Below are 25,910 nucleotides of genomic sequence, written 5' to 3'. Positions count from 1 at the left end.
TATGTGGGACACCTGCCACAGCATGGCTTGATAAGCAGTGCATAGGTCTGCGCCCAGGATCTGAACCTGTGAACCCCGGGCCGCTGAAGTGGAGCACGTGACCTTAACCACTGCACCACCGGGCCAGCCCCAGAAGCAGTTATTTTACTGGGGAAGAGGGAAAAGATGTTGATTTTTAGCTGCTCCAGAACTGCCAGGTAAAAATGTATCTAGCATATAGTCATAAATGTAGGTTTAATACTTAGGAGAGAGTATAGGGCCAGAAAAAGATTCAGGTACCATCTACATAGAATAAATGAGATTTTAATGAAAGAGTATATAGAGGGAAATAAGAGTAGAGGCTGAAGGCAAATTTTTTTAAGGGAATAACTGTGTTTAGCAGCAGGAAGGAGGCAGAGGAAGAGCAGTCTAAGAGGTTGAGAGAAAAGAGTAATGTCACAAAAGTTGTGGGACAATGAAATATTAAGAAGGAAGGGAGAATAGAAATTTCAGATACTGCAAAGAATCTGAGCCTGGGGTAGAGGGAGGAGGCAGAGTCTGAATTTGATAAAAGTCACTGGTGACAAAATGAGAGGAATGAGAGGGAACTCAGACTGCAGCGAGTAGGTAATGAGGAAGTAGAGGTTTTTCAATTCAATAACCATGTTTTAAACCAGTAAATGGTATTCATTGTAGAAAATCTGGGTAGTTAACAAATCTTTAGGAATCTGCTATATGCCAGGCATTGGGCCAGGTTCTAGGACACAAGAAAGAATAGTGTGATTCTTCTATTCAAGAAGATTACAGTGAGGGAGAGAGACGTATAATTAAAAACTCACCATTCCTCAATTCCTTCATGTCTTCACTTCCCTCCTTCTCTGCTTAGAGTCCACGGTCCATTATTAAAATTACCCTTGTGAATATATCCTCAGCAAACTTGCTCCTCTGTCTCTCCATTGTAGTCACCTAACTATTCCAACACTTGTTCAATTCAGCTCTCCATCTATTCCTTGCATATACCTGGGCTGCTGAACATGGAGAAAAATACACCATGCTGACTGGTCTCACATTAAATTTGTGACTACTGATCTTAAGTGGGCCTTTAGTATAGCCCAGCTGAATTTCTGCATATCCGCAGTCCATTTGCTCTCCCACTTTCCTAGATGAAAATTTCACATGTTCTTTTTTTCTCTTCAAATCAACAATCCATCTTCCTCCTTTTAACTAAGAAGTTGCTGCCTATTTCACTAAGAACAGGGGAGCAGTCAGAAGAGATCTAACTCCCTCATGTTCCTATTGCCACAGCTATCAAACATACTTGCACTGGAATGTGAATACTCTGCCTTTTTCCTGTTCCAGTGGATGACTTCATGTCCTTGTCCAGGATCCATCTCTCTACTTGTGGACTGGATCCCATCCCATCCCATCCCTCGAATCTACTCAAAGACATCACCCTAGGAATTATCTTGTCCTTTCAGTTTTTGTTTTCTCTACTGAGCCATTCCTATCAGTATATAAATAAACTATATTGTCTCCCGTTTAAGAATAATAAATAAAGAAAATTCCGTTGACCCTATATCTCTTTCCAGCTACTTTTCTATTTCTCTGCTCCCGTTTAGAGCAATATTCCTCAAGATAGTTGTCCAAAGGCATTTCTTCTTCCTCTTCTTTCTTTCTCTGTAACCTATCCCAGTCAGGCTTCCTTCGTAATCATTCCACTGAAACCATTTTGTCAGGATTGCTTAGTCATCTCTGCTTTGCCAAGCCCCAAGATCATTTACCCAGTTGATCATTTCTTCTTTGTTGAAATGCTTTTTTAAAAATTGTTTTTTAGGATACCACACTGTTAGTTTTACTTCATTAATTGCTCTCTCTTGGTTTCCTCTGCTGGTTCTTCCTCATTTCCCTGACTAGTAAACACTGGTGTACTCCAGGGCTTAGACCTTGAACTCCTCTTGTTCAGCTATGCTCATCTTCAAATAGCATCTATAGGCTGACAACTCCTGATTTTATACCTCTAGCCCAGACCGTTCTCCTGAACTTTAGATTCTTCAAGTAGGCAGCTTGATCATCTGCTCTTGGATGTTCACTAGTCACTTAACATGTCTAAAACCAAAATGTTTTTCCCCCTTTAAACATGTTCTTTTTATGTAGCCTTTTTCATTTCAATAAATAAAAATTCCATTCTTCTAAGTGCTTAAGATAAAAACCTTGAAATCATCTTTATCTTGTCTCTTTCTCTCATCCAGGCCATGAGCACATCCTGTCAGCTCTCTCTTCAAAATGTATTCAGAATCCCACCATTTCTCAGTATCTCCATTCCTACTAGCCTTGTCCAAAACACTATCATCTCTTGCCTAGATTATTTTAACAGTCTCCCAACTGATCTTTCTACTTCTACCCCTGCCCACTTTGAATGGTCTCTTCTTAACGTAGCAGCTAGAGTGAGCCTTTTAAAACACAAGATAGATGATATCACTCTGCTCAAAACCCTATTGTTTCTCCCCATCTTACTCAGTAAATGCCAAAGCCCTTACAATGGCCTACAGCCTGTTATGTGATCTGAGCTCCTTTTACATCTCTTACTTCGTCTCCTACTACTCTCCTTTTTGCTCATTCAGCCTCAGCATCACTGGCCTCCTTGCTATTCCTTGAAATGCCAAGGATGCTTCTACCTCAGGGGCTTTGCACTTGCTGTTCCCTCTGCCTGGAAAGCTTTTACCCCAGATCTGCTGTGCTGGCTCCTTTGCTTCGTTTAGGACTCTACTTAAATGTCACCTGAACAGAGTGGTTTTTGTTGTGCAACATATATAAAATAGCAATCCCTCCACCCCCAGAACTGTCTCTTCCCTTTACTCTGCTTTATTTTTTTCCATAGGACTTATTACCATTTGATATATCTAGTTGTTTATGTTTATGTTCTATCTTGATGAGAAATTCTTTATCTTCTTTATAACCTTAAAGATGGAGATATGTTCCTCATGCTCCTAAACTGGAAGTTCCATGAGAGCATGGACTGTATCTGGCTTGTTTATCATGATATCCACCGTGCCTCATACAGTTCCTGGCACATAGTAGATGTTCAGTAAATTTTTTTGAGTGAATGTGTGCCTTTTAACTTTTCTCTAGTGGAGAGACCAGCTTGCATTTATTGTGAGTATATATGTGAGTGTACACACACAAAGTATAGTAACTACATATGATTAGGTGGTCCTTCTAATGTACATTTTATAGGAATAATTCTTTGTCCATCTAAGTACTGATCTTCTAAGCATTATTTAATTTAAATCACTCCATAGATTCAAACCTATTGTGTTTGACCTTTCACAAATCCCAATGCCTCATCTATCATGTGTAATAGCATGGCATAAAGAGATACAGAGGCATATTTTTTCCCCCGTTAAGTCTCCATGCTGCTATAGGAAGAGTTGAGTGGGTATGGTGCAGTGTTTTGCTATGATACAGTGAATCGACCTGCTGTGGTTTTAGATTATACCCTATGAGTCTTGCAAAACATTGACATTTTAAGCTTTGGTTATAAATTATCTTTTAAGGGACCATTGGATATGACTCAATAAATGAAAGTGGTCTGAACTATTCAAGCATCAAATTACACCCATCTGTTATAAATGGCTCTTCAAAAGCTATACTTTGTAAAACAGTTGAATGACGGTTGAATCATTTACATATTGTGATGGCCTAAATAAATAGTTATTTCCAAGAATTATAAGCAAATATAAAAGACAAAATAATGTAAGGTGCTAGATTAATAACTCAGTTATAAATCATTCAAGGAGCTTAATTATGTTTGCACATTAACAATAAAACCTTGAGTGTGTTGGTGATTGTGTGACAAATGTTTATCATCCTCCTTTATATAGAGATAGCCTCTGCTTCCCTCCATAGACACACCACCACATATCTTTAGGTTCTAAAGAGATTGTCTCTGTTCTTCCTGAAAAAATATTGTTAGAATTTAAGTTAGAAAATTCGTTCAGAAAATAAACAAAAGATACAATTTACTTCTGTTTTAATTGTTTTTCTTAAGTGATTATTTTTGCTAAATTTGTTGATACTGAATGCTGTGGAGGTATGTTGACCTTTAGTAACCAAGATATTTTATAGACCAAGGAAATAGTTGTAAAAATAATACATCATAGGGGCTGGCCTGGTGATGTAGTGGTTAAGTTTGTGTACTCTGCTTCAGTGGCCTGGGGTTCGTGGGTTTGGATCCCGGGTGTGGACCTACACACTGCTCATCAAGCCATGCTATGGCAGCATCCCACATACAAAATAAAATAGAGGAGAATTGGCACAGATGTTAGCTAAGGGACAATCTTCCTCAAGCAAAAAGAGGAAGATTGGCAGATGTTAGCTCAGGGCCAATCTTCCTAACCAAAAAAAAAAAAAAATCATATATACTTTTACATACCTAATTATATATGAGTTTTCACATGTTCCAGTCTCATTAATGTAGTAAAACATGTTTATTATGTGATACCAATCTTTCATATCTCCATATGAAAGTAGCACTTCAATAGAATTTTTGGGAAAACAAAACTACAGTTGTCTTTCTGTTCACAGGAAGGGAGGCAATAATAAGTTAATAAAGATCTATCATCGAGATGGTAAATATGGCTTTTCTGATCCGCTGACATTTAATTCTGTGGTGGAACTCATTAACCACTATCATCATGAATCTCTTGCTCAGTACAATCCCAAACTTGATGTGAAGCTGATGTACCCAGTGTCCAGATACCAACAGGTACGATTATAGAAGTTCTTGATAGCTATTCAGCAAGTCATTATTTAACAACATCATTTGATTCTAATTTACCAGGCTTATCACTTAAAAAAAAAAAGAAGTGTAGTCATTTTAAATTTCCTACTTAAGATTTATGATATTTTTGGAATTTATTTTGTGGCTACTATTCCTTAATACCTTGTTGCATGTATTTATTAACTTCATGTAAAAATACTTTTGTTTATGCTTCCTGTTTATAGTTCATTTCTTAATTTTAGAAGCATTAACTATTTTGATGTGATCTAAAGGCTGATCTTGGTGTTAACAAAAGGATTTAGTGCTTTTGCATGCTTGATATTAATATGATAGCTTAAACTTACAGTAGAAATGCAATTTAAAAATAAATAGATGTGTAAAAATTCATGTGTCAGAATTAACATTCTCTATATCTTTTGTTTACTTGTATAGGACCAGTTGGTAAAAGAAGATAACATTGATGCAGTAGGTAAAAAACTGCAAGAGTACCACTCTCAGTATCAGGAAAAGAGTAAAGAGTATGACAGACTATATGAAGAATATACCAGAACATCCCAGGTTAGTATATTTTTGTTGTTTAGGCCAATAATTATGCAATGTTACAGTTACATCAGATTTTCTATAATTCCCCTGACGATCTTTAGCTTAGTATCTTACACAGCCTTTTTGAGACTTTGATGATGTAATTCCTCTCCCATTCATAAATCGTTTTTTTATTGGTTAAGGATCTAATTTATATCGGCTAGTATTAACTAGGATAAAGTTTGACTGCAAGTGACAAGAAATAACAAAATAACAAAGGCTTCAGAGAGAAATTCATTTTTCTTTCATGTATAGGCAGTGCCGGGGGTGTTAAGGCAACTCCACAGTCATTAGGGCCTAGGGTTCTTTTGTCCCAATGCTTTGCTATCTCTGAAAGTTGGCTCACTCCAATATCAGCCATCACAACCATATTCCAGCAAACAGGAAGGAAGAATAGGAAGGAGAAAGGAACATTGTCTATTTTTAAGGCTACTTCATAGAAGAAGCACTCACTGCTTCCACTTTCATCCCACTGGCTAGACATAGCTGCAGATCATGACCAGTTGCAGGGGAGACTGGGAAAGCTAGTCTTTATTTTGTCAGGTGTGCCCAACTAACATTTGGAAGTTACCTATGGAGGAAGAGAGAACTAATGGAAACTGTAGAACCACTAGTAATCTCAGCTACACAGTTTTTAGATCATCAACCTTAATAGTCAATAATATTTCTTTTATCACATTTATGATATAGAGCAAAATTCTGAAGAATAAACTAGTTCTTTTCCTAGAACTGTTTTTTTCTAGTTCTTTTCCTAGAACTACTTTGATTCTTTTTTAGTTACACTTGGATTGGTTTAATTTTCCCTGAGTTACATAGTATGTAAAGGGTGCTGGGAATTTTTATGAAGGTTCACGTCTCCAGAGAAGTTTATCTGTTGCAATATTTGGGTCAGTAGTAGCCTAAGAATATATATTTAACTGGGTTTCTCATGCATGTACTTTTGAAACAGAGGATTATTTTGAACATCAAATGATTTATAGAAGCATTGGTCTGTGTTGATTAGTCCATGTTGTAGTAGCATTAGTCCATTCTACTAAATTCAAAGTGAAGTCTTAGGGCTGGCCCCGTGGCTTAGTGGTTAAGTGTGCGTGCTCCACTGCTGGCAGCCTGGGTTCGGATCCCGGGTGTGCACCCACGCACTGCTTCTCCGGCCATGCTGAGGCCATGTCCCACATAACAGCAACTAGAAGAACGTGCAGCTATGACATACAATTATCTACTGGGGCTTTGAGGGGGAGTTAAAAAAAATGAAGTCTTACTGCCACAATTACTTGCCGGAGTCCTTTCTAGGAGATAACAATAATGGATTTTTTCTTGTGTTTATTTTCTATTTCATAGATTTCTGCTCTTATCTTTATTATTTCCTTTCTTCTGCTTTCTTTCAATTTAATTTGCTCTTCTTTTTCTAGCTTCTTAAGGTAGAAATTTTGTTCCTTGGTTTTAAAACTTATTTTCTAATATAAGCATTTAAAGCTATAAATTTCCCTCTAAGCCCGGTTATAGGTGCATCCTACAAATTTTGTTATACTGTTGTTTTCATTATTCAGTTTTAAATATTTTCTAATTTCCCTTGTTATTTTTTTCTTTGGCCCTTGTGTTCTTTAATTTCTAAATATTTGGGGATTTTCTAGGTATTATTTTATTTGTTTCTAATTTAATTTTGTTGTAGTCTTATGTAGTCTGTGTAGTCTAATGGCAGTGAACGTATTCATTAAGGTTACAGTCTTTTGAGATTAATTGACTTATGACCTAGCGCATACCTTATTTTGGTAAACTTCCCACGTGTACTGACAAAGACTAGTATAGTTGTTGGTATAGTGTTCTAGAAATGTCAGTTAGGTCAAGGTGATTGATAGTGTCATTCAGATATTCTATATCTTTACTGATTTTTTTTTTTGCTAGTTCTGTCAGTTATTGGGAAAGAGTCTTAAAGTCTCCAGTTACAATTGAGGATTTGTATATTTCGCTCTGTTAGCTTTTGCCTTTTTTTTTTTTGAGTAAGATTGGCCCTGAACTAACATCTGTTGCCAATCTTCCTTCTTTTTTCCTTTTTTTCCCCCAAAGCCCTAGTAGATAGTTGTATGTCATATTTGTACATTCTTCTAGTTGTTCTGTGTGGGACACTGCCTCAGCATGGCTTGATGAGCAGTGTGTAGGTCTGCGCCCAGGATCTGAACTGGCGAACCCTGGGCTGCTGAAGTGGAGCGCGCAAACTTAACCACCACGCCACCAGGCTGGCCCCAGCTTTTGCTTTTTGTATATTGAAATTCTATTAGGTGCTTACACATTTGTGTAAGTTTACCCTTTTATCAACATGAAATATTCCTCTTTATATCTGGTAATCCTCCTGCTCTTGAAGTCTGCTTTTTCTGATACATCCCCACCGGATTTCATATACTTACTATTTGCATGATATATCTTTTTCTGTCCTTTTACTTTTAATCTATTTGTGCCTTTATATTTAAAGTGCATCTCTGGGCCGGCCCCGTGGCTTAGCTGTTAAGCGCGCATGCTCCCCTGCTGGCGGCCCGGGTTTGGATCCCGGGCGCGCACCAATGCACTGCTTCTCCGGCCATGCTGAGGCCGCATCCCACATACAGCAACTAGAAGGATGTGCAACTATGACATACAACTATCCACTGGGTCTTTGAGGGGGAAAAAAGAAAAAAAAAATGGAGGAGGATTGGCAATAGATGTTAGTTAGCTCAGAGCCAGTCTTCCTCAGCAAAAAGAGAAGGATTAGCATGGATGTTAGCTCAGGGCTGATCTTCCTCACAAAAAAAAAAAATAAATAAAGTGCATCTCTTATAGATAATATGTAGTTGGGTCTGGCTTTTTTTTTTTTTCTTTCTTTTGCTGAGGAAGATTTGCCCTGAGCTAACATCTGTGCCAATCTTCCTCTATTTTTATGTGGGTTGCCACCACAGCATGGCTGCCGATGAGTGGTGTAGGTCCACGCCTGGGAGCCAAACCCGGGCTGCCAAAGCGGAGTGCACCAAACTTAACCACTAGGCCACAGGGCTGGCCCCTGTGTCTGGCTTTTTAAAAAATCCAACCTGACAATCGCTGCCTTTTAACTGGAGTATGTAATCCATTTGTATTTCTTGTAATTGTTGATATGGTTGGGTTTATGTTCACTTTTTTGCTATTTGCTCCATCTGTTTTTTGTTCCTCCACAACTCTTTCACTGTCTTCTTTGGGGTCAAACACTTTTTGGTATTCCATTTTGATTCCTCATCTGGCTTTTTGATGGCTCTTTTTTTTTAAACGTAGTTGCTCTGAGGATTACAACATGCATTCTTAATTAATCACAAGTAAGTTCATATTGTACTATGTATCATGTAAATCTAGTAACCTTGCAACCACATAATTCTATTTCCACCTCTTATTGTTGTCATATATTTTATATCTACATGTGTAACCCCATAGTTCAATGTTACAATATTTGCATTAAACATTCCATTATTTTTAGGTTAATTTTAGAGAAGGAAAAAACAAAGAGACTTTTGTATTTACTCATATGTTTACCATTTCTGGTATTCTTCATTCTTTCCTATAAATTTGAGCTTTCCTCTGATATCATTTCACTTCATCCTGAAGAACACTATTAATACTTCTTGTAGGGCAGGTCATTTGGCAGCAAATAGCGTCAGCTTTCGTTGACCTGATGATGTGATGTATGTATTTTGCATTCATTTTTTCACTTTTATATAAAATTTTTTTATTAAAAATTTTTGTTGTCTTGTGGTAAAATATACATAACAAAACATTTGTTGTTTTAACCATTTGTAAGTGTACAATTCAGTGACATTAAATACATTCACCATGTTATATAACCACCACCACTCTATACCCAAAACTTTTTCGTCATCCCCAACAAAAACTCTGTACCTGTTATGGACAGAGAAAACTGGACTGTGGTTACCCGGGAAGTGGGGGTGGGGGGTGGGCACAAGGGGTGAAGGGAGTCATATATGGGGTGATGGACAAACAAAAATGTACAAACCAAAATTTCACAATGTTAGAAACCATTAAAACATCAATAAAAAAAAAAAAAAAAAAAAAAAAAAACTCTGTACCTGTTAAACAATAACTCCCTCTCCTCCCTCTCCCCAGACCCTGGTAACATTGTTACCTCAAGTAACCTATACTTTCTGACTATGAATTTGCCGCTTCTAGGTACCTTATACAAGTGGAATCATAAAATATTTATCCTTTGTCCTGGCTTACTTCACTAATTATAATGTTTTCAAGGCAAATCCATGTTTTAGCATATATCAAAATTTCATTCCTTTTTATAGCTGAATAATATTCCATTGTATGTATATACCACATTTTGTTTATCCATTCATCTGTTGATGGACATTTGGATCATTTCCAGTTTTTGCCTATTGTGAATAATGCTGCTTTGAACATTGGTGTACAGATATCTGTTCAAGTCTCTCCTTTCATTTCTTTTGGATATATACCTAAGAATGGAATTGCTAGGTCATCTAGTTCTATTTTTAACCTTTGGAGAAACTGCCAGACTGTATTCCACACCAGCTAAGCTATTTTATGTTCTCACCAGCAGTGCATGAAGGTTCCAGTTTTTCCACATCCTCTCTAAGACTTGTTATTTTCTGTTTTTTAAAAATTTTTATAGCCATTCTAGTAGTTGTGAAGTAATATCTCATTGTTTTTGCTATTGTTGAGTTTTAGGAGTTTTTAAAAAAATATAGTCTACATATTAATCCCTTATCAGATTTATGACTTTTATTTTATTTTTTATAATTTTATTTATTTATTTTTCCCCCAAAGCCCCAGTAGATAGTTGTATGTCATAGTTGCACATCCTTCTAGTTGCAGTACGTGGGACGCGGCCTCAGCATGGCCGGAGAAGTGGTGCGTCGGTGCGCGCCCGGGATCCGAACCTGGGCCGCCAGTAGCGGAGCACACGCTCTTAACCGCTAAGCCACGGGGCCGGCCCAGATTTATGATTTTTAGATATTTTTCCCCTTCTGTAGGTTGTCTTCGCTTTCTTGATAGTATCCTTTGATGCAGAAATGGTCTTAATTTTGATGAAGTCTAATTTGTCTGTTTTTTCTTTTGTTACCTATGTTTTGGGTATCATATTCATGAAATTGTTGCCAAATCCAATGTCATAAAGATTTTCTCCAATGTTTTCTTTGAAGAGTTTATTGTTTTAACTCTTAAATTTAGGTTTTTGATCCATTTTGAGTTAATTTTTGTATGTGGTGTAAGGTCGGGGCCCAGCTTTATTCTTTTACATGTGAAAATCCATTTTCCTTGCATTGTGGTTCCAACACCCTTTCCGCGTTGAATAGTCTTGGGACATTTGCTGAAAATCAATTGACCATAGATGTGAGGATTTATTTTTGGACTCTCTGTTGTATTCCATTGGTCTATATGTCTATCCTTATGTCAGTACCATACTGTTTTGATTTCTATAGCTTCATAATAAGCTTTGACATCAGGAAATGTGAGTCTTTCAACTTTGGTTTTTTTCAAGATTGTTTTGGCTCTTCTGGATCTCTTTCAATTCTATGCAAATTTTAGGATTGGTTTTTCTATTTCTGTAAAAAATGCAGTTGGGATTTTGATAGAGATTGCCTTGAATCTGTATATCACTGTGGGTAGTATTGTCATCTTATCAATATTAAGTCTTCCAGTTCATGAATACAGGTTGTCTTTCTATTTATTTATGTCTTTAATTTCTTTCAGCATTGTTTTATAGTTTTCAGTATACATGTTTTTCACCTCCTTGGTTAATTTTATTACTAAGTATTTTATTCTAGGTGATACTGTTGTAAATGGAATTGTTTCCTTAATTTCCTTTTTGGATTGTTCCTTGCTAGTACATAGAATACAACTGATTTAGTGTATTGACTTTGTATTCTGCAACTTTGCTGAATTTATTAGCTCTAACAGTTTTTTTGTGGATTCTTTAGAGTTTTGTACATATAAGATCATGTCATTTGAGATAGTTTTTCTTCTTCCTATTTTGGATGTCTTGTATTTCTTTTTATTGCCTGATTGCTTTGGCTAGAACTTCAAGTACTGTGTTGAATAAAAGTGGTGAAAAGTGGACATCCTTGTCTTGTTCCTGATCTTAGGTGGAAAGCTCTCCATTTCACCATTGAGTATGATGTTAGCTTTGGGTTTTTTCATATGGCTGTATTTGTTTCTTAGGTCTACTGTAACTGAGTACTGCAAACTGGGTGGCCTAAAACAACAGAAATTTATTGCCTCACTGTTCTGGGGACTAGAAGTCCAAAATCAAGGTGTTTGTAGAGCCGTTCTATCTCTGAAGGCTCTGAGGAGGATCCTTCCTTGCTTTTTCTTAGCTTCTGGTGGTTGCTGGCAATCCTTGGCATTTCTTGTGTTGTAGATGCATCACTTCAGTCTTTGCCTCTGTTATCAATGGCATTTTCCCTCTGTGTCTGTTTTCTCTTCTTATAAGGATACCAGTCATTGGAATAGGGCCCACTCTAATCCAGTATGACCTCATCTTAATTTACTAATTACATCTACAAAAACCCTATTTCCTAATAAGGTCACGTTCTAAGGTCCTTGGGGTTAGGACTTGAACATATCTTTTTTGGGAACACAGTTTAGTCGATAACAATGGCCTTTATCATGTTGAAGAAGTTTCCTTTTATTCCTAGTTTATTGAATGTTTTTATCATGCAAAGGTGTTAGATTTTGTCAGATGTTTTCTCTGCATCAATTAAGATGATTGTATATTTTTTTCCCCTTCAATCTATTAATGTTGTGTATTATATTGATTGATTTTCATATGTTGAACCACCCTTGCATTCCTAGGATAAATTCCACGTGGTAATGGTGTATAGTTATAGTCCTTTTAATATGCTGCTGAATTTAGTTTGTTAGTATTTTGTTGAGGATTTTTTATATCCGTATTCATAAGGGACATTGTCTGTAGTTTTCTTTTCTTGTAGTCTCTTGATCTGACTTCAGTATCAGAATAATGATGGCCTCACAGAATGAGTTTGGAAGTGTTCCCTCCTCTTCTGTTTTTTGGAAGAGTTTGAGAAGGACTGTTGTTAATTGTTCTTGAAGTGTCTGGTAGATTCACTAGTGAAGCCATCTGGTCCTGGGTTTGTCTTTGTTGGGGAGTTTTTGATTAGTGATTCAATCTCCTTACTGGTAATTATAGTTCTATTCAGATTTTCTATTTCTTCTTGAGTCAGTTTTGGTAGTTTATGTGCTTCCAGGAATTTGTCCATTTCATCTAGGTTATCCAGTTTGTTGGCATACAGTTATTTATAGCATTTTCTTATAATCCTTTTTATTTCTGTAACGTTGGTAGTATGTCCCTTGTTAAATTTCTGATTTTAGTAATTTGAGTCTTCTCTGTTTTTCTTAGTCAGTCTAACTAAAGGTCCGTCAATTTTGTTGATCTTTTCAAAGATTAAAATTGGTTTTGTTGATTTTCTCTATTTTTCTATTCGGTATTTTATTTATTTCTTTTCTACTCTTTGTTATGTCCTTCCTTCTGCTAGCTTTGGGCTTAATTTGCTCTTCTTTTTCTAGTTTCTTAACGTATACAGTTAGGTTATTGATTTGAGATCTTTTTTTTAAATGTAGGTGTTTACACTATAAATTTCCCTTGAGCACTGCTTTTGCTGCATTCCATAAGTTTCAATATGCTGTGTTTTCCTTCTTATTTTTCTCAAGGTATTTTCTAATTTCTCGTCATTCCTTCTTTGACCCATTGGTTGTTTAAGAACATGTTGTTTAATTTCCACATATTTGTGAGTTTTCCTTCTATTATTGATTTCTAGTTTCATTTCATTGTTGTTTGAAAAGATATTTTGTATGATTTCAGTCTTTTGACATTTATTAAGACTTGTTTTGTGGCCTAATGTGATCTATCCTGGAGAATATTCCATGTGTACTTGAGAAGAATGTGTATTCTGCTGTTGTTTTGTAGTGTGTTCTGTATATGTCTGTTAGGTTTAAGTGGTTTATAGAGTTTCCCAGGTTGTCTATTTCTTTATTCATCTTCTGTCTGATGGTTCTATCCATTATTGAATGTGAGATATTGAAGTCTCCAACTATTATTGTAGAACTGTCAAACTGTCTATTCCCCCTTTAATTCTGTCAATTTTTGCTTCATATATTTTGAGGCTCTGTTGTTAGGTGCATATATGTTTCTCTTTCTCTTCTCCTCCCTTGTGGTATTCCCATGGCAGGTATGTTACACCTTTTGTAGTTGTCCCAAAGTACTTGGATATTCTGTCCTGTTTTTTTTCAGTCTTTGCTCTCTTTGCTTTGCAGTCAGCTGTGTCCAGTTAGTATTTCCATCTCTTTGCATACATTGCCCATCTGTTCTTGCATGCAGTCTACTTTATCCATGTGAGTCCTTAGTATATTAATCTCAGTTATTTTAAATTCCCAGTCTAATAATTTCAACATCCCTGCCATGTCCGGTTCTGATGCTTGATCTGTCTCTTCAAATTATGTTTTTTGGCTTTTGGTATGCTTTGTAATTTTTTCTTGATAGCCAGAAGGAATGTACTGAGTAAAAGGAACTGCCATAATTAGGCCTTAAGTAATGGTGGTGAGGTGTGGGGGAAGGGAAGCATTCTGTAGCTCCGTGATTAGGTCTCAGTCTTTTAGTGAGTCTACGCCTCTGGACTTTAAACTAAACAAGTGTTTCTCAGGGTTTTTTTCTCCACCCTTAGGTGGGAGAGGATGGCTAGAGTGGACTGGAGTTGGGTATTTTCCTTCTCCCAGGTCAGTTAGGCTCTGATAATACTGCAAGAAGCTAGGCTCTGGTTAACTAGTTTCTCCTGAGGTCAGGCCTTGTTAAGAAGAACAGGGTGCTCTGGTGTATTTCAAAATGATTGGTTTTCTCCTTCCCCTGCTGGAAGCATGAGGGGATTTTTCTCCAGTGTTTACTTTGAGAACCTGGTTGAGCTCTTAGAGGTAAATCTCAGAAAATTTTGGGGACCCCTCTATGACTGAGTTCCCCTGGAGTTTTTAACTGTCAGAGTTGTCTACACTGAGCCTCAGCAATTTGTCAACTACGGTTCAGGTTTTCCTACTCTGGTACTGGTTTCTCCTTGTGAGTCTCTGCTCTGGTAAGCCATGACAACATATATTTGCCTGTCTGTCTCTCTAGTCTTGGGGACAGCAGTTTGTCCTGTGTCCTTACCTCTTACAGATCCTAGAAGAGTTGTTGCTTGTTTAGTCTGTTCATCTTTTTACTTGTTTTTTGGATGGAGTGGTAACTTCCAAGTTTCTTATATGCAGAACTGGAAACCAGAACTTCTCCACATATATGTTTATAATTGTTTTATCTTCTTGATGTATTGAATCTTTATCAATATGTAATGCCCTTCTTAGTCTCTTCTAATATCTTTTGACTTAAAATCTATTTTGTTTGATAATAATATAGCCACCACAGCTCTCATATTTGCCTAGAATATCTTTTTCCATCCTTTTGCTTTTAACCCCTTGTATCTTTGCATCTGAAGTGAGTCTCTTGTAGACAGCATATGGGTGGATCATTGGTTGTTTTTTCTTTGTGAAATCCATTTGCCAGTCTCTGTCATTTAGTTGGAGAGTTTAATCCACTTACATTTAAAATAATTGCTGATTACTGATAGGAAGGACTGACTTCTGGCATTTAGCAATTGGTTTTCTGTGTGTCTTATGTGTTTTTGTTTTTCAGTTCTTCCATTACTGGCTTTTTTGATATTTAATTGATTTTTTTGTAGTGTACCTTTTTGATCCCCAATTCTTTCCTTTTTTGTATATTTTTTAGTTTTTCTTAGTGGATACCTTGGAGATTACAATTAACATCCGAACTGCATGACAACCTAGTTTGAATAATGCCAACTTATCATTTAATAAGTTTTCAATAGTATATAAACACTCTGCTCCTATACATATTTCTATTTCCACTTTGTATTGTTATTGTCACACATTACATTTTTATACATTGTATGCCCATTAATGTAGATTTATAACTATTGTTTTATGCATTTGTCCTTTAAATCATATAGAAAAAAAGAAAAGTTACAAACCAAAGTACAATAATACTGGCTTTTTATGTACCTGTGCAATTACCTTGACCTATGTTCTTTGTTTCTTTATGTGGCTTCAAGTCTAGTGTCCTTTCATTTCAGCCTGAAGGAATCTTTTTAGCATTTATTGTAGGGCAGGTCTAGTGGTAATGAACTCTCTCAACTCTTGTGTATCTGCAATATCTCAATTTCTCCTTCATTCTTGATGGACAGTACTGTTGGATATGGAATTCTTGGTTGACAGTTTTTTTTTTCTTTCAAGACCTTAAATATGTTATCCCACCGCCTTCTGGCCTTCATGGTTTCTGATGGGAAATCAGCTATTAATTTTATTGAAGATCCTTTGTACATGATGAATTGCTTCTCTCTTGCTGCTTTCAAGACTCTTTGTCTTTTGACAATTTGACTATAATGTGAAATACTTGATTTTGTATCTTTGCTTATAGTTTGTAATTGTTAGCTGTGGAAGGATTAGTCAGCTGTGAACTATTCCAGTATTGCAGTAACTCATGGTGCCTTGTTTTGACTCTAGTATTAATGTTCTTAATTTCCTCAGCCCCAAAGCCCTTCATAGTATCTGTGGTGGGCAATGTGAAGGTAGAGACTGCACCAGGAACCTCATGACTTGTGGGACTTTTAGGGGGTATTGGCTGTGAGAATTACAGATTAGGAATGAGATATAGTACTGATTGGGAAAAGGTGTGGGATTACAGTGGCCAGAAATGCTTTAATATGGTCCATTTTCCTATATGAGATGTTTGGTTCCATTTTATTTTCAGGTTTTCTTTTATTAGTTAATAAGTTATTCAGAATGATTTTAATAACCTTTTTTTCCCTCTCTACCTGACACTTGTGCTGTGTCTGTGGTGTGCCTGTGTGGGTGTATGCTTTTTTATACTGCAGATTTCAGCTTCTCTCTATTCCTTTAGCTTTTCCAGATGAATTGTCTGTGATGAGGTCAGTGTTTGGGGTAAAGTAGGGAAAAAGTTACTGAGCTTCTTCAGATTGAATCATCATAAGTGGTCAACATTAGGGGATGGTGAAATGATCATACCTATAATAGAATGTTTTGCAGCTATTTAATTAGTTTTTCAGAAATTATTTTAAAACTTTTTGATTTTTAAAAAGTGCAAAAGTTATATAAATAAGTATGTTAAAGTCAATATAAATTATTGCTGAATTCTATATGAATCATAGCATACAAAATAAAAGTCCTCATTCCCCAGAGGCAACTGCTGTTATTAAGTGCTTCTTAGGAGTTCCTACTGACTTGAGAAATGCTTAGGATGTAGTTTTAGGTAAAGGAGACAGCATGTAGAATTGTATATAGAGTGTGATTTCAGCTGTGGGTGTACCCACTCACCTGAAGGGACAACTTTATGAAAATACACTGGGATGTTTTGGGTGATAGAATTAGAGGGATTTTGTAAAAATACGATTAAAACAGAAAGAAGGAAATAATAATAGGAATAATATGCATATGTTATTTTATAACAAAAATGGCCTTTTTAAAACAAAATGAAATAAAATTATTCTATAACCATAAAAAAGAATGAAGGAGGTTTATATTTACTGATTTTGAGTGATTTCTAAGATTTATTGTGTAAAAAAAACAAGGTACAGAAAAATGTACATGCTATAGTGTCATTTATGGTTAAAAAAAGAAAGAAAATGTGTGGAGGAGGATATATGTTTATATGTGCTCAGAATATCTCTGGTCAGAAACTAAATCTCTTCTCTGGGGAGGATAATTAAGGCAGTGAGAGTCTAGGAATAGGAAACTTACTCTTTACTATATATTCTTTTGTATCGTTTGATTTATTTTTTTCTGTGTGCATGTATTACCTTCTTAAAAATATATAAAATAAACTGAATTGGAATTTATGAGATTTATTTTCTAATCCTGGTTATGTTAAAAACTAGTTATGTCCCTTGAGAGTCTATCTATGCTTCAAGTTCCCATCTACAAGATGGAGATAATGGGAACCCCAGCCAGATTTGACTGAGTGTGTATGTGTGAGACAGAAACAGAGAATCAGGTAAAGAAAGGCCAGTATAGGCATCCAAAAACATTTGTTGAACACATAGTCTAAACATGATACTATACTTGACTCTAGAAACACGAAGGGAGAGATGAGGTCCTATTCCTCAAAAGTTTGAAGTACTCTGACAATGTTTGTTAAACACAAAGCTCTTTATTCAAAGTGGCGTACTTTAATCCCTTTCCTCTGCATCAAACAAAGCAATAATGGATTACTATATTTGTGTGCGTATATTTATTTAAAGGGCAACATGCAACACTATGTTTAATCTCACAAAGAATATTGAGCAAAAGATGCAAAAGAATACATATGAGTCTATATTTATATAAGGTACAAAACCAGGCAAATGTTAACGTTTTTATTTTGGATGAGAACATGAAGTGGTAAAACTGTAAAACTGCAGGGAAATGATCATCATAAAGGGCAGGATACTGTTATCACCAAGACAGGGAAGGTGGATTGGGGAGAGGCAGGGAGTTGTGATCCAGAAAGGATACACCGGGAATTTCTGGGGTGCTGGTAGTGGATGTTCATTTTATAATAATTTGTTAAGCTGTGCATTTGTTTTATGTGTTTTACTTATTATATCTCACACTAAAAAATGATAAACATTAAAAACATATGGCTATATGCAAAAACAATGTGAATATTTCTGTAGATCAGAGATGGAACAAGAACCCATAATAATAATCATAAATGGAACTTCCAGATCTGAAGATAAGCAGAGGTGACTGGGAGTTTGACCTCCCTGGTAGTTCTTTCTGTCTGCTTTGTTGATTTCTCCTCTTTGATCTTGGTCCTCTTCTCTTTTCTAGTTACTCATTCACTCTCTGGTGATCTCAGACAGACTCATGGCTTTACATACCATCTATATGCCAGTAATTCCCAAACTTATATCTCTGGTTCTTCTAACTTCTCTTAACTCTAAACTCATATATCCAACTGCCTATTCAGCAGCTTCAGTTGGATGTTTACTAGAGATCCCAAACTTAACATGTCCAAAATTGAACTCTGATATTTCACCTCAAGGCTGTTCTACCCTTTGCTTCCCCATCTTAGTTGAGAGCAATCATATCCTTCTTCTTGTTCAGGCCAAAAGCCTTGAAGTCATCCTAGACTCTTTCTTTTACACTTTGCAGAATTCCTGTTGACTTTACTTTTAGAATATACCCAGAATTTAATGCCTTCTCACTATATCCACTGCTAATACCTTGATCTAAGCCATTATCATTTCTTGCTTTGATATACCACAGAAACCTTTAACTGGTCTTCTTGCTCTTATACATGTTCCTCTCCCCCTGATCAATTCTCAACATAGCAGCTAGGTGATACTTGTAAAACATAGGTAATATCACAGCACTCCTTTGTTTAAGATCCATCTCTGGTTCTACATCTTACACAGAGTAAAAGCCAGAGTCCTTTCTACAATGCCCAGTATGATCTGTGCCCCTCTTCCTCTCTGACCTCCTTTCTTATAACTCTCTTCCTCACTGTGCTCCAGCCACTCTAGCCTCCTTGCTGTTCCTTGGATATACTAGACCTGCTTCCTACCTTCAAGAGTTTGCACTGGCTGTTTCCTGGCCTAAAATACTTGTCCCCTAGATAGTCACTTGTCTAACCCCCTCACCTCCTTCAAGTCTTTGCTCAAATGTTGTCATCTCAATGAGGCCTACCTGACAACTCTATTTAAAATTGTAGCTTGAATTCCAATCTTCCTTTCTCACTTTACTTTTCTTTTTTACATAATACTTCTTCTAACAGACTATATAATTAGTTATTATGTCTTATTTATTGTCCGTGTAATCCCCTAAACTATAAAGGGGCTTCCAGGAGGGCAGAAATCTTTATCTAAGCTTATTCTCTTGTGTATTCCAAATGTTTCAAATAATGCCTGGCATATAGTTAGTGTTCAGTTATTTGTTGAATGAATTTATGCAAGGTAATGAACCAAAAGCACTCTACTCTTGGCAGGGGCCTGGAGTCAGACTCATGCTGTGAACTGGAGTCTAGGGGAGAGCTAACCATCCTGTAAACAGAGCCTAGAAAAAGTAGACTTTGTTGCATGTGACTTTGGCTTCTACAGAGCTGCATTTCTGCTTTCTTGTCATGGCTGGAGAAAGCAGAGAAAGCTCCACGTGCTGCCCAAAAGCTCAGTAATATTGGGGATTTAACAGCAGAATATGAGTTCTGAGCAGCTGATATGAGACTGGGTTCTGGGCTTGGATTCGCTGGTTGGGGAACTGGGTATGGGGGTAGATGGAGGCAACCAAAAACCACTAGGTCGAAGCTAGAAGACGACTAAATTTCTCTGTGTGAGAATTGAGAGCAAGACTTGAGATAGGGCTGAGCAGAGAAGAGCCATGGAGGCTTAAAGCTTTGGAAGGTGGGGGAAGAGAGGGAGGGATGCAGTGATTAGCAGCACTGGAAATGTGCTGGGACAATAAGTGTTAAAGGGAGATTAAAGAATTGACATCTCTGTTTATAAGTGTTGTAGACCTTCTCCACTTTTTCTTGAAATTTTACGTAAAATCTAGATTGCTTTGATGTAAGTGAATTCTTCCCAGAGAATGGGAAGAGATGGTATGTCCTGCTAGAGTTGGCATGGGGTGAGAATAGACTGCATGTGGAGATATTTGACATCTGGATTACATATAATTAGGAGGAAAAGTGATAGGATTTAGTGATGGATTGGGATGAGAGACAGGAATTTGGCAATGAGATCATTGGTGACTTGGAAAGAGTGGTCTCTGTGGAATGCTGAGTACAGAAGCCAGAATAGAATGAGTTGGGATGTGAATGAGAGATGAGGAAAGAGAGACAGCCCATATAAACAACTCTTTCAAGAAGCCTAACTGTGACTAGAGGAGAATTTAGGGTTAAGGGATTTTTTTCAAAGTGGTGTTACTAGAACTTGTTTGTATGCTGATGAGAAGGAACTGTTAGACTGAGAGAGTTAATGTTGTAAGAGAGGCTGGCTGATGTGATGAAATAAAGTGCCTGAGAAAGGAAGAAGTGGTGAGACCTAGAGCACATGTAGATAAAGGGAGAAGAGAGAGAAGGGATGTGGATACAGGTCGGTGTATAGTTTTGGTGATAGGGATAGTGGCATTGTTTATGGAGGGGCTGCTGCTTTGACAGTAATATCAAATACTTTTTCCTTTGCTCCCTTGCCTATCAACACATATACCAGTGTTAGTAAAGTCTAAATTATTGGTGTTTTCTTTGCAGATACAGGACCAGAACTTGATAGGTAATTTCTAATCTTGCAAGGGGGCCAAGACCTTCCACTATAATTTGAGAGTTGCAGAATTTGTAGTTAGATATTTAGATATGGGCATTTCACTAACTTTACAGTACTATTTGAGATATGTAAGATATAATTTCAACTATAGGGAACGTCATAAGGTTCTAGCCTCCCTCATCTGCTAATCTCCGTATGTTCCAGCTACTGAGCAATTGCTGATCCCTGAACAGCTCCTGTTATTTCATGTATACGCCATGCCATGCCATCTATGTGCAGTGCTGCATTTTCTTTCTCTATCCCAGTTCTTTAAGACCTAGCTCAAATGTTGCCTCCTCCATGAAGCCTCTGTAAAGCAGTAAATAACTAATTCACCCCACCTGTTTGCCTCTACCATGATGTGAAACAAAACCTTGTTAGAGTTCAGAAATCTGTTTCACTTGTGTATTCTGAATCCTGGAGGGCAGGCTCCATGTTTTATGAATTTCTTTATCACGAGATGGTACTTGCCATATAGTGAATTCTCAATGATCATTTGTTGAAACTGAGGAGTTATCCTGCAAGCACCAAAACTTTTAAAATTGTAAACATTCAGGATAGCAGTCTTTCTGGCCTTTACACATATTCCTTGACTTTCTGAAATAAATTGAACAAAATTTAACCCTCTTTGAAGATTTTAGGGGAATCATGATTCAGATGCTAAAGTCTACAAATACCCTCAGAGCTCATCAAAATGTATAGGCCTCTTTACCCTAGTGCTGAATGGCTTAGCTTACTGGGCTTTTGTTCTGTGGAGCTGTACTTTTTCATCTTATTCTGCATCTGATTTTAGCAGCTATTCTTCCCTTTTTCATTTTCTGCTTCTAATCAGATTAATCTACTGATGAATCTGCTTGGAAAACTACAGGCTTTAGAAATGAAAGTAAGAATAAATAGACTCTATAGGGCTCTTCTGGGAGTAAGGCTTTGCATCTTGGTGCCCAGACTCTTCCACTCCATCCAGTCACTCCTTTAGCGCCTTTTGGAGGTAAGCACTACAATAGGTGCAAAGGCAGAACTTCATCCTTGTCTTCAAGGTGTTCAGGGTTAATCTCTCTTAGCAACTCAGAGGGCTTTCTGTGGTTCTCAGCTATATTTCAGGTAATAGTTATTTTTCTTTTATTTTAGAGTTTGAATAATGTATTTTGCATGTAAGTAATAAGGGTAGGAGTTAAAGGGTCTTGTTTTAGCCGTCTTAATTCGGTCTTATATGGAATTGTAACTTATAAGATTTGTTTTAAGATCAAAGTTACAAAAAAAATGAAGGTAGTGAAGTATATGTTTTTTCTTTTTCTCTCCTATAGGAAATACAGATGAAGAGGACTGCAATTGAAGCTTTTAATGAAACAATTAAAATATTTGAAGAGCAGTGTCACACACAAGAACAACATAGCAAAGAATATATTGAGCGATTTCGCAGAGAAGGGAATGAAAAGGAAATTGAACGGTAAATCTGCCTAATGCCTCCAAATGCATCAGTGAGACAAGACTTCTTTTCTTCCCCAGTAATCTCTGTCGTGTTTGCTTTTTAGCCCCTCAAACTTCACACTCCTGCCTTATGGAACTACTTGCTGTTCCCACTAATGGCACCAAACTGAACCTCCTCTCTTCTGTGTTCTTTCTCCATCCTCCTAAATTTTTAGCTCCTGCTCGCCCTTTAGGACTCAGCTTACACATGACTTTTTCTAGAAAACCTTCCCTGATTCCCTAGACTGGTTTAGGGGCTTTTGTTCCTACCCCTACAGTGTCTGGTCTCGAACTCTTCTGTAACATTTACTGAATGTTACACCCACTAAACTGCGAGCTTGTTAAGAGTAAGGATGGTGGCTACTGTCCCTGATAGCTCCAGCACCTATTATGGTGCCTGAGAGTACGGAGTGGTGCTCACTGAATATTTGTTGAACTGAAAGTCAACAGCAGCAGTCTAAGAATAAATTGGAGGCAGAACCAGCCTGACTGTTGCAGGTGACTGCAGTCTTTGTGGTCATCAGGTTAAAAGATGGTGGGGTCCTGAACTATAGCAAGGGCAGGAGAGGAGGGGGAGTTAATAGAAATGCTGAGGACTTGATGCCTGACCAGATATAGTAGGTGTGGGAGAAGTCAAAGATTATTCCTCGATTTCTATATGAGTCACTAAGGGATGGTGTTATTCACCAACGTAGGAAGTACATGAGGAGAGTTTGGAGTTGGAACCGATGAGTTTGAGGTTCCTGTGAGAATCCAAATGGAGTTGTCTGAGAGGTAGGCAGCTGGTTATTTGGATTTGGAACTCGAGGTACAGAGAATATTTGGGAGGCATAAATGTGTAGGTGATGGTAGATGCTAAGAATGAGATTACAGTGAGAGAGTGAGCAGCATGAGAAGTATTGGATCTGGCAACTAAAAGGATATTGGAAGCCTTTATCAAAGCAAATTTAGTGGAATATTGGAAGACTGAGCCAGATGACAGTGTGTTGAGAAGTGAAAAAGTGGATAGTAAATGGAAATGAATCACATGCAAGGGAAAAGCAAAATTATTTCTCATATTAGCACTAAAGTGTTAGTGAACTTCTGTGTGCATAAGAATAGAGCTAAGTGGTGTGAGGCAATATAGCTTAATGGTTAAAACATGGGCTTAAATTCTGTGTTGACCATTTACTAGCTGTGTGGCCTTGAGTGAGTTACTTAAGTCTCTTAGCCTGTTTCCTCCTCCATAATCTGTGGCTAACATCTTATTGAAGTGCTGTGAGAATTAAGTGATACACACACATACACATAAAGACACACACATATTCATGGTACAGAAAGGCATATGTGTGTGTATGTATCTTGGCATATGGTATCAATAAATGGCTATTATTATTATTAAATGAAGAAATAGAAAAGAACTTATAGTTTAGTTGCAAAGGGAGGTGGTAGCATGATAAGGTTTTTTTTATTTCCCCCCCAAAGCCCCAGTATATAGCTGCATGTCATAGTTGCACATCCCTCCAGCTGCTGCACGTGGGACGCAGCCACAGCATGGCCGGAGAAGCAGTGCGTCGGTGCGCGCCAGGGATCCGAACCCGGCCCGCCAGCAGCGGAGCGCGCACACTCAACCGCCAAGCCACGGGGCCGGCCCGTGATAAAGTTTTAATAGTAATATAGAACCACATATTATTGAGTGGCGAATGAGTAATGTGGGTAATTGTTGCCTTAAGGGTTCAGAGCACAGCAAAACTTTGTGTGCTGGAAAAGATTATAGCCATCCTCTGCTGAGTGCCTACCAAGATGTACTAGGCACAGTTTTGTCCTTTTACCTGTATTACCACATTTAATTCACAGAGTAACACAGTGAAGTAGGTACTATTGTAGGTGCCCGTTTTAAATAGATGAGGAAATGAAGGCACAGAGAAGTTAAATAACTTGCCCATAGCCACGAAGTAAGTGGCAGGGCAGAGATTCCAACTTCTGCAGGCCGACTGCTAAGCCATTGCTCTTAACTGATTTATTGTGCTACCTCTTATATATCATATCTATAGCTTTACTTGTTCAGTCATGACCGGATCTAGGGCCCAAACAAGGTCATCAGGATTCTCTCTCATACTCTGTCTTATGGCTCAGTTTTTCTGTGTTGGCTTCATCCTTGGGCACACTTTCCCTGTGAGGTGGCAGTATAGCTGCTGGGTGTCTTAGAATCACATATTCATAATTTGGCAATTCCAATGGAAAGAGAGAACCTCTGTTTACAATGGTTCTAGCAAAAGTTGTAGAATTGACTCTAATTGGGTCAGTTTGGGTAATATTCCTGTTCCTGAACCAGTCACTGTGGCCTGAGGGTAGGGATAGGATGGAATGGAATACTTTTATTGGTCAGGCTGGGTTGTGTGGATGTTCACCCATGAATCTGAGATGGGGGCAGGGAACCCTTACCTACAGGGAGCATCAGGGTGCTGTTGTCCCAGAAGAGTGAGAATGGATATGGACCATGCAGACACAGCAGATGTCCACCACTTAAGAGTTTAGGACTATGCTCACACTATAGAATGCTTCTGCTTGGTTCCTGTTTTAGCATTAATATGTCAAATATTTTCACAGAATTATGATGAACTATGACAAATTGAAATCACGTCTGGGTGAGATTCATGATAGTAAAATGCGTCTAGAGCAAGATTTGAAGAAACAAGCTTTGGACAACCGAGAAATAGATAAAAAAATGAACAGTATCAAACCTGACCTGATCCAGCTGCGCAAGATCCGAGATCAGCACCTTGTGTAAGTAGTCTGGGCCTATATGGGAGGGAAACACCAGCACCAGATTACTACTAGAGATGTTAGAGGTAGAAGAGATTTTTCTTTTTTGTTAATTGATGTCATAATAGTTTATAACATTGTGAAATTTTAGTTGTACATTATTGTTTGTCAGTCACCATATAAAATATGCCCCTTCACCCCTTGTGCCCACCCCCGAACCCCTTGGTAACCACCAAACTGTTCTCTCTGTACTTGTATTAGTTTATCTTCCACGTATGAGTGAAATCATACAGTGTTTGTCTTTCTCTGTTTGGCTTATTTCACTTAACATAATACTCTCTAGGTCCATCCATGTTGTTGCAAATGGGACGATTTTGTCTTTTTTTATGGCTGAGTGGTATTCCATTGTATAAATATACCACATCTTCTTTATCCAATCATCAGTCAATGGACACTTGGGTTGCTTCCACTTCTTGGCTGCTGCAATGAACATAGGGGTGCATAAGCCTCTTTAGATTGTTGATTTCAGGTTCTTTGGATAGATACCCAGTAGTGGAAGAGCTGGATCATAAGGTATTTCTATTTTTAATTTTTTGAGGAATCTCCATACTGTTTGTCATGGAGGCTGCACCATTGTGCATTCCTGCCAGCAGTGAGTGAGGGTTCCCTTTTCTTCACAGCCTTTCCAACATTTGTTATTTTTTGTCTTTGTGATTATAGCCATTCTACTGGGTGTAAAGTGATATCTTAGTGTAGTTTTCATTTGCATTTCCCTAATGATTAGTGATGTTGAACATCTTTTCATGTGCCTACTGGCCATCTGTATATCTTCCTTGGAAAAAGGTCTGTTCATATCCTCTGCCCATTTTTTGATTGAGTTGTTTGTTTTTTGTTGTTCAGTTATGTGAGTTCTTTATATATTATAGAGATTAACCCCTTGTCCAATATATGATTTACAAATATTTTCTTCTAGCTGG

General features: G+C 37.4%; 1 protein-coding gene across 3 annotated transcripts in view; it reads left to right on the top strand.

Moving 5' to 3' along the window:
• Nucleotides 1-25,910, top strand: part of PIK3R3 (phosphoinositide-3-kinase regulatory subunit 3) — a 117,629-nt gene that overhangs the window by 68,122 nt on the left and 23,597 nt on the right. For all 3 annotated transcript variants that reach the window (XM_058552298.1, XM_058552296.1, XM_058552295.1), the window contains 4 exons: nt 4,564-4,744; nt 5,192-5,317; nt 22,026-22,168; nt 24,778-24,954. In XM_058552298.1, the coding sequence (XP_058408281.1) occupies nt 4,564-4,744; nt 5,192-5,317; nt 22,026-22,168; nt 24,778-24,954 (627 nt within the window). The remainder of the gene's footprint in view (nt 1-4,563; nt 4,745-5,191; nt 5,318-22,025; nt 22,169-24,777; nt 24,955-25,910) is intronic.

Source organism: Diceros bicornis, chromosome 13 (genome assembly GCF_020826845.1).
Source record: "Diceros bicornis minor isolate mBicDic1 chromosome 13, mDicBic1.mat.cur, whole genome shotgun sequence".
Classification (NCBI taxonomy): domain Eukaryota; kingdom Metazoa; phylum Chordata; class Mammalia; order Perissodactyla; family Rhinocerotidae; genus Diceros; species Diceros bicornis.
This window is presented reverse-complemented; position numbering and strand designations above follow the sequence as displayed.